We start from the raw sequence: 10155 nt of genomic DNA, 5'->3' as shown, positions 1-10155 counted from the left end.
AAATAAGCAACAGCTTAGAATTCACAGTTAAACACTATTTTTACACCGATGATGCTTCGTCGATTTGCTTGCGTCGTTCGTTCTGTGTTCCTGCATGAAACTAAGAGTTTCTAACAGTTTGACATTGGAGTGCCGGACTGGATGCTACATGAGCGTGACAGAGACAAAAAAGTTGTTCGGTGTAGCGCTTTCTTTCTGGCCTTTGGTGAGAAACGAATCGGCGCTCAGATATTTCGTCTCAGTATGGAAAATGTGAGTGACTTTTTTGTTCGGGCACGATTCGAAATCCGCGGCTAGAAAAATGAAAAATTGAGCGATTTTTTTGTTCGGGTAGCTCGGGCACTCAATTTTGTCCACTGGGTTGTCCAGCCTCCTCTTCGAAGGTAATACCGAGCAGGTGATCCGAAGAGGGCTCAAGGCATTGGTAGGGAGGGTTTTAGTGGGTAAGTCCGGACTCCTCAGAGAACGGAAATACCACACTACCGACTAGAAGCTCCCGCCCTCCTAATGGTGCCTATGAAGTTTTCCCGCCTCGCATCGAAAAAAAGGGTAAGAGGAAACACTTTTTCAAATGACAACGTTACAATGCCAGAACATTTCAATTCCCCAACATTAGGACTTTTAGTCCACGAGAAGTACCTTATCGACACGACTACGCTACATTTGCAAAGTAATTCATTAACATGGAAAATTTACCTCTTCGGATCGGCAGAATTCACGGCGATCGCACTAGTTATTGTAACAATTACTGTTGTACTATGTTGGAATAACAGAATGTCAACAAAAATGTAAGTAAACATAACTCCGCAAGCACCCGAAGAGAATAGCAGCACGTTGAACATAGAAGAGTCACAAAACAAAAAGTATTCCCCTGAAAACAACGTGCCATACGCAGAAGATACGCGAATAGTATTTCGCCCAAAATTTCTTTGTGCACAAAGAGTCTAAGAGGGAAGGACTTACGGCCGTAAGCAGTTCTTCAACAATGACTCATGGTTCCCACGCTTGGTTATGCTCTAGAACCGTTATAGCTGCAATTATGCGATAGAATCACGATTGATTCGTGGTTCGAATCAACCACGAACCAATACAGCAACGTCACGGGCACCGACTGGTAGCACCGCGACAGCATAACCACACCATTGAGCGGTGTCAAATGTCAACGGTCAAAACAGGCGTAAAGGCCTCTACTTGAGAAAAAAAAAACAAAAAAACGGTCAAGCCAAGGGTAAGTTCCCACGTTCGCAGACCAGAGGTGCCAGCGACCAGAATACTAACACCCGCTAACACCTATTTTGGGAGCAATAAAATTAGTCTTGTCCTGACAGTCAAACCGCGTGCAGTTCTTCTCGCACGTTTCGAAAGAAACATATCCTGTATAAGGACTCTTCACCTTTAATTTAGGGGTTGAAAGGAAGGTTTCTCAGTTCAAACATGGTCGAAGTAACCTTCAAGATGATCCACATCCAAAACGCAAAAAACAGACACAACTTGGAAAACGTCATGGAAAAAATACACCATGTCGTAATCGTCGAATCGCCATCACCTTCTTATTGAGCAGTATAACCAATATTTTGACTAAAGTATAGGATTTCAGAAAGCTGTTTGCAAAATGGGCATTTGCAATCGCTAAAAATGGAACAAAAACACATTCGAATGCAACTTTCTCAACATTTAGAGCGTTTTCGAAAGAATGCAGTGGATTTGTGCAATAAATCATGAGATGGGTCACTTACCCTTGGCTTGAATTTTTAAATTGGAGTCTCGGTGGAACAGGTGTTTTAATGTTCAGGAAGGCCATACTGAATAGTAAGGTGTGTTTCAAACCCTAAAAATATATCGTTCTTATCGACCCGCAAAACGTTGTAAACAACCTAATATTTACAGGTGTGAGTAACTAAATCGCACATGTTCCAGTCGTAAACTATTGTTCGAAAATTTACTTTTGTCGCGAAGTTGTACATCGCTTGTTAGGTAAGTAGGCTGTCTACAATGGTATCAAATCCATTCTATCTCGATCAAAAATCACGTTCAAATCCATCGCGATTATTAAGGGTTTATTGCACCTTCGGAGCTTGTATGTCTTCCGTCCTGGTTAATTTCGAAGATACTGAGGGGAGATAGCAGTAAAGTACATGGCGTACAAATAGGAAAACAGTGGTGCTTATCCGCACTTATCGAGGAAACACATTAGCTACTTCACAAAGGTTGAAAGTGAATCGAATAACAGCACGTGCAATTCGATGAGAAAAGAGGATTTAAATTAGTTTAAATGGAGAAGTAAATAATGTATCACCCGAATTACATCACGCCTCTGCGCCTCTTTTATATCCATCCATGGAAAGGACTTGCTATGTTCAACAATCATCCTCCTAACAAAAGAGCAATGGACGTAAATTGGAAGGACACGTGTTATGGTTTACAGCAGAATAATGACAGTATGATCGCACGCAGAAAAAGAAGAGTAAACAGAGTCACTAAGATTGGCCACTAGTAAAATTGTAATAACAAGAATCAAACAAAGAAAAAAAATCTAATCGTGAAACTAAGCCGAACTGTGGCTTGGTTTGCAATTTGTTCTTCAGCTCATGGAGGCACATAATGTGTTCGTTTGCCATTTTCCTTTATGGTTAAAGTAAGGGAGGTACCCTTTCTTTTCCAACCCTCTTTACAAAACACCAGTTTGATTGATTTCGTTAGACAAGGGAGATGACAGAATCTATAATTAGAGAAATAAGAAACAAAAACGATAATAATCAGTCCTGAACGTAGTATACATTCAAAATGGTTAGTTTACGGGAATTGAATAACTTTTTTGTTTTCGAAAATCCATTTTCTAACTAGCAAATGATGTAATGGAAACGTGAATTACGTAATTGAAAATTTATAGTCTTGTTTTATAATTTTATGCATTAGTTGAGTTTATAATTTAAATGCGGAGTAAGGCATGGGATTTGTGTGGAGAAGTTTTTTTGTATTCTTTCGATTGTTTCAAGCTCATAAGTGAAGCTTAAGCAACACCAGCAGCAACAACGCCGTCGACAGTGGTGTAGGCAGAGAAGACGCGCCTTCTTGGGCACAGTGAAAGTGTCAACGACGGGCGATTTTGACTGCCTCGCCGTAATGAAGTCGATCCTTAAAGGGCCCATCGTATATCGGTCAGCTGATCGGTATCAAAGTCCGTCTGCAGATCGTGGAGAACCTCCAGGGCCAAACAGAGGGCGAAGGTCGCGAGCGTGAAGGTACTTACGAAGTTCGTTATCCTCCGACTAATCCTCGTTCGGGGAGCCGTTCGTGAGTTGAGAGAGTGAGGGTGTGAGTTTGTGCTGTCCGTGGTATCAGCAAGAATTCTGTCTGGCGCTATGCTGTTTGGTGGTGTGAGGTTCTTGTGGTGGTAGGTAATGCAATCCGCCGTCGTACACATTATCGGTGGCTCCAGGGGGTGTTGTTTTCGGTGTTGATGCGTAAATCGTTTCACTCGTAGTTTTCGATGCATTTCACAAAGGAAGAAAAGAAAGTAAATTTTTGTTAGAGTTTTTTTTTGTTATTGCAATCCTGTAATTTTATCTTACCTTCTCTAAGAACGTGACGAGACGACTGAAACGAGCAAAGTAGAAAGTTTTTAATATCATTTTACTGTGCCTCAATACTGTCCACTAAACTTACCTGGATTATTTCCATCAGGAACAAACATGATCGAAACAGAAGCACTAGCACTTGGTACTTTGCACTTGATACTTTGCACCTGGCACTTAGAAAATACAGAGGCAGAGGTTTCGTCCCGATTCGCCTAAGTCCAAATAGAACAGAAGTTAAAGACAGATTGTCGCACCCTCAAAAACTTCGGGATTTTACCTCGATCGCGCTATCTCTGTTTTTCCTATTCCTTTTTCTTTCTCTCCTCCGTTCGTCTTTCACCTGCACCGCGTACGCATCGCCTCTCGCCCATAGCGCCTTTCCACTCTAGGTAATTCAAACCCACAAGCTTACGCGTGAAAGCCCTCTTCACGGGGTTTCCACCACTCCTTTCCACCGCTGCCCAGAAGCGGGCCCTTATGAGCCGGCCCGCTCCCCGAACAAAAAAATCGCTCAATTTTTCATTTTTCTAGCCGCGGATTTCGACTTGTGAGATGCCCCCTCTCAGTATGGCGGTTTTAATGGAGTAAGCTGAGTTCTGTGAAAATAATACCGGTAAAATTTATGGAGTGAGCGCCCTTACTCCGGTATCCTGCAGCTTATACCGGTAAAAATCGTATGGGTGCCGTGAGTGTTTCCCCCTATATTTTTATTCTCTCTTCCTCTCATTCCATACACCCGCTCAATGAACTGTCAAATCGTTCTGCTGTTGTAAACAAAGTGTTGCATTTATTCAGTTTTTTACAACAACGGTTTTTAAACAATTGTTTCACTTTTCTGTATGGCACTGTCTTTTGGCAAATGTTTAGCACTGCGTTGTCGCTTTCGATATTCCGCTTGCATCGTCGCAGCGTCCGCTCCATCGTTATTGTCCGCTGTGTTGTCGGCATTCAATAGCAGGATGACACTTTGATCCATTTCATGGTCAGCTGAAAATGTAAACAAATGCGGTTTACTTTCACTATTTAGAAGTAAATACTTATCGAGAAATGCTTCCCGATGCTTAAATTTACTTACCGAAATAAGCAACAGCTTAGAATTTACTATTAAACATTGTTTTTACCTCTTCGAATTGCTTGCGTCGTGCGTCGTACGTTTTGTATGAAACTAAAAGTTTCTAACAGTTTGACGTTGGAGTGCCGGACTGGATGCTACATTAGCGTGACAGAGACAAAAAAGTTGTTCGGTGTTGCGCTTTCTTTCTGGCCTTTGGTGAGAAACGAATCGACGCTCAGACATTTCGTCTCAGTATGGAAAATATGAGTGACTGTTTTGTTCGAGTAGCTCGGGCACTCGGGCTCGGGCACCCCCGCTGATAGAGTAGTCGGTAACGCTCTTCACTGTCAGCGCAGCTGGCCAGGGTTCGAATCCCGGGACCGATTGCGACTCAACCGGCCATGGTTTCGATTGCCGATACCGGCGCTGACAGAGGAGGGGGGTTGGCGCGGGACCAACAACCCCGCCCGTAAAAACGAACTGTTACGGATAGCACCAGGGATAATCGACATTAACATTGTCTCTGGTGCAGGCCAAGACCCGCACAGCGGTTGTAGTGCCGAAGAAAAAGAAGAAGAAGAAGCTCGTGCACTCAATTTCTCCACTGGGTTGACATCTATTGTTTCACATTTTCACTTCTCAGCCGCCCTGTGGGAACGGTTGAGTTGTCGCTGATACTCCGAGTGAGTACCCAGTGAACAATTTCGCTCTTCTCACTTCAAAATCCGCTGCTCATCCGCTGCTCATTCTCTTCCCATCCGCTACTTCGAAGACTTTCTGCCATATAGCTTTATATGGGGGAATCGCTGTGAGGAGTCGATAGGTCCAAGGAGTGAGGAGTGGTTTAAATTTTCTCACCGAGCGGTCCCCTATCTCTCACCTGTATGTTCTCTCGCTTTTTTCGTTTTCTTTCTCCCATATTCCCCCTAACCAAAATGAAACAGTTCGTATTTGGGCGGTACATTTCGGTATATTTTCTCTCTCTTTTTTCGTACACTCTTCACTCTGCACTAGCGGTTCACAATTTGGTGCGTAGCTGCCTTCGACGCCTTAGACGCGTTGTAAAATGCATTGCATCGAATCCTTTGCATCCCATCTGGACATCTGATTGGACATCTGAAACGAGCAAAGCGAAAACATTTCAACATTATTTGGTTGTCACTGAATACTGTCCAATAAACTTACCTGGATTATTTCTATCAGGATCACCCGTGATCGACAGAGAAGCACAAGCACTTGGTACTTTACACTTGGCACTTAAAAAAAACAGAGGCAGAGTTTTCGTCCCGATTCGCCTAAGTCCACACCAAAACTTAAAGAGAGACTGTCGGACCCTCGGAACTTCGGGACTTTGCCCCGATCTCGCTGTCTCTGTTATTTCTATTCCTTTTTCTTTCTCTCCAACGTTCGTCTTCCACCAGCAAACTCACGGCGATTTCAAAACTCACGGGGATTCCTTCCGTTCTTTCCCCGGCAACCAACGAACGCGTCTCTTGCTCACTTCGTACGCTGCGAGATCGCCCTCCCCCGGCCTCGTCGCAGGCAGAGGGGCGTTCGATCTCACTCGTCTCAGCCTTCCTCCGCCGCGTCGCAGGCAGAGGGGCAACCTCGGGCTCTCAAAATTGTTCACTGGGTCTCGAATTCCATGTGAGAAAAGCTGAGGCACTCAATTTTGTTCACTGGGCAGTTTTATACCCATAAAGTGTTTACAACATCTATGTAAGTAAGAAAAAAAAGTAAGTAACTATAAACATAATAAAGGAAAAATCAATCGCAAACGGCGAAATATAATAAATAAAAAGTGACCGTGAATAAAATAAATAATGAATAACGCACGAAAATATCGTGAATAAAATAAACCAGAAACAAAACTTTAAAATTTAATTGATGCATTAAACAAAGTTTCGAGAAGCAATCCGAGAATGTCGCGAACAGAATTAGAGCAACTAACAACCCGGATTGCTGCCTTAGAGGCTAGTGAAGAAAGAGCCGCAAGCGAGGACCATAGTGATCCTCCACTGTATTTTACTAGACAGGAATCTTTTGAAAAGATCCCGGATTTAGTGAAGGATCTGCCCGATTTCTCAGGAGATTCTAGCGAGTAAAACAATTGGATAAGTGACGTCGACAGTCTAGTGAAATTGTACCAGACATTTCCAAGACATCCCTTGCAACTACAAAACATGATCATGAAACATGAGTTCCACATGATTTGCAAATTTATCCGCAGAAAGATACGCGGAGAGGCAAACGACTCTTTAGTAGCCTCAAATGTAAGCATAAATTGGAATGCGATTAAAAAAACATTAATAACATATTATGGAGAGAAACGTGATTTGAAAACCTTAGATTTCTAGTTAATTTGCTTCAGAAAGAACGCACATTAGAAATTTATTACGATTATGTCAACCGCCTCAAGTCCTTAATCGCGAATCCAATGAAAACGAATGACCGTTTCAACCATCCGGAGGCCAGCAAAGCCTAAAAAGACACGTATAATTATGTGTTGTGCTCGAAAGCACGTGTTGACTGGTAGCAAATCGAGAGTGACTTTATTTTTCAGGTTCTTTGATTATTTCGGTTTGCAGGTTATCGGATTAACTGCTATTAAGTGTGTGTAACTGTCGCTATCTGCACTCTGAGAGGGAGACGTGAGATTGGATATTGGGATTGGGTTTCGTTACTACTGGCCATTACTATATAACAAAAAAGCAATAGATACTTTTATAAGAGGACTGGATGGTGACATATACAAATTCATAAGAAATTATGAACCATCGTCCCTAGCAGCAGCCTACAGCTATATCGTTTCAAATATAAAAAGGCCGGAAGATGTTAGCCCGCCCAAAACTAATAACAACACCGGTAGCGCCAAGAAACCTAATTCCACAAACACCACGAAACAATTTCAACAGACCTCCAATACCACCAAGACCTTTCAATAATCAACCATTCCCAGTACAAAGGTGCAATAACCAATGGCAAAATAATAAACCACCAGGCATTCCACCAAAAAATCCTTTTAGACAACCAGCACCAGAACCTATGGATGTAGATCAATCCATTAAAACAAAAAACATAAATTATGGAAACCGTCCAAACCCATCACTAAACAACAGACCACCTATGAAAAAACAACGGGTTTTCAACGTAGAAACGTGTGATTCGGAGAGATATTTGGATCAAGATCAAAGGTACCCGGTAATTATCCACCCAAGATTCGCTAAAATTACTCACGACATACAAGATCCCTTTTTTATCTCTTCTGTTGGAGGAGACATTGAATTAAAAAAATATTCTCAAGCAAGACTATTTCAGCCATACTCAAATGCAATGATAAAATTATATCATTTGGCAAATTTAAAATCATTCGATGCAATCATTGGACACGAAACCTTAAAGGAATTAAATGCCGTAATTGATGCAGCGAATGAGAAAATTATAGTAAACAAAAAGTTCACAATACCCATTTTACAATACAAATTACAACAAGTTAACCAAATTAAAATTCGTGATGAACATTTACAGGCATGTCAAAAAAAGGAACTGCAGAAACTTCTAACGGAGTTCCAAGATCTTTTTCAGCCCTCAGACGCAAAACTACCGTACACCACCAGAGTGAAAGCTGAGATACGAACAACGGACAACTCTCCAGTCTACAGCAAAACCTACCCATACCCCCAAGCACTAAAAGGTGAAGTAAACAAACAAATAGAGAAGCTATTGCCTGACGGAATCGTCAAACAAGATGCCTCTAATGAAAAAAAATATCGGCTTGTGATCGATTACAGAAGAATTAACTCAAAAACAATAAGTGATAAATATCCTATCCCGGACACTTCTACTGTTTTAGCGAACTTAGGTTTGAATAAATATTTTAGCACACTTGACTTAGCGTCAGGTTTTCATCAGATTCCGATGAATGAAAAGGACATAGAAAAAACAGTTTTTTCTGTGAACAATGGAAAATTTGAATTCGTCCGAATGCCATTCGGATTAAAAAACGCTCCATATATTTTTCAACGAGTTATGGGTGATATTTTAAGAGAACATATCGGAAAGATATGTCATGTCTACATCGATGACATAATCATCTTTGGAAAAACATCCGACGAACATATGAAAATTTAAAAACCATTCTGCAAACGCTCAGACAAACAAATTTTAAAATCCAACCTGATAAATCGGAATTCATTAAAACCGAGGTTGATTTTCTTGGTTTCATTGTGTCTGAAGAAGAACTCAAACCAAATATAAAAAAGGTCGAATGTATTCAAAAATATCCAGAACCGAAGAATCTCAAAGACTTTAGAGCATTTTTAGGCCTCTCCAGGTATTACAGACGTTTTTAAAAGAATAACGTAAGCTTAGCAAAACCACTTACAAAACTTTTAAGAGGAGAGGATGGCCATCAGCAGATTCCAAAAAACCAGTCAAAAATTTCCCGATTCAATTCGACGAACAGGCAAACAAAGCATTCTAGTATTTAAAAAATACATTATGTTCAAATGATGTCTTAACTTTTCCGGATTTCGAAAAACCTTTCACTTTAACCACAGATGCTTCAGACAAAGCACTAGGAGCAGTGTTGTCGCAACAAAATCAAGATAGAGAACGACCAATAACTTTTATTTCCAGAACACTTTCCAAGTCGGAGGAACACTATGCTACGGACGAAAAGGAAATGCTAGCAGTAGTATGAGCTCTATAAAGTCTTAGGAACTTCATATATGGAGCAAAACTAAAAATTTTCACTGACCATCTCCCACTAATATTCACATGATCCCCAAAAAATAACAATGCCAAATTAAAAAGATCGAAAGCTTTTTTGGAAGAACATGACTACGAGCTCCACTATAAACCAGGCAAAGCAAACTTAGTAGCTGATGCCCTATCTAGAATACAAATTAACTCACTAACTCCAACAAACCATTCCGCCGAAGATGATGACATTTCCTTCATCCCATCAACCGAAGCTTCAATTAACGTTTTCCGTAATCAATTAATTTTCCGCATAACACCCAATTCCACCTACGAACATATTGTGAACCGCCCAGGACGACCAGCACAAGGGACACACCTCCAACCACGGGGTTCTTACAACACAGAGACGTCCGGCAATAACTGCAGCAACAACATCCCCGAAAAACCAACCATAACCACCAACAGGTCAACCATAGACGCAGGATGCAGCGAAGAACGGGCTAAAGGATCACGGACGTCGACCAGCGAAATACGGGTATATAAAGGGTTAGAATGTAATAAAAGGGAGAAGTCGAGAGATGAATTCTGAACTTGAAGGTGGTCACGTCGTCTTGCGTTTTTGTTCTTCAGTAGCCTTCTCCTGTTGATCCGTCGTGTTCGTCTTGTTTTGTTCCGCAGCCCGCCCGGAGCGATGTCAGCTCCAGTCAGCCTAATTTAAGAATAATTTAAGACCTCTACGTGGTGGCTCTTTTCCCCTACATTTTAATTGTATCATTCCCTGGATATAATAGGCACATATTTTGTGAATCAACCTTTTCC

The 10155-nt window shown here is 41.4% G+C and overlaps 1 protein-coding gene across 1 annotated transcript in view; it reads left to right on the top strand.

Moving 5' to 3' along the window:
- Window positions 1–774: 774 nt before the first annotated feature.
- Window positions 775–10155, top strand: part of LOC131214139 (uncharacterized) — a 27773-nt gene continuing 18392 nt past the window's right edge. Inside the window, exon 1 of the mRNA XM_058208509.1 lies at window positions 775–788. Coding sequence (XP_058064492.1) covers window positions 775–788 — 14 coding nt within the window. The remainder of the gene's footprint in view (window positions 789–10155) is intronic.

Source organism: Anopheles bellator, assembly GCF_943735745.2.
Source record: "Anopheles bellator chromosome X unlocalized genomic scaffold, idAnoBellAS_SP24_06.2 X_unloc_2, whole genome shotgun sequence".
NCBI lineage: Eukaryota > Metazoa > Arthropoda > Insecta > Diptera > Culicidae > Anopheles > Anopheles bellator.
The sequence above is the reverse complement of the archived record's forward strand: the minus strand, read 5'-3'. Positions and strand labels throughout refer to the sequence as shown.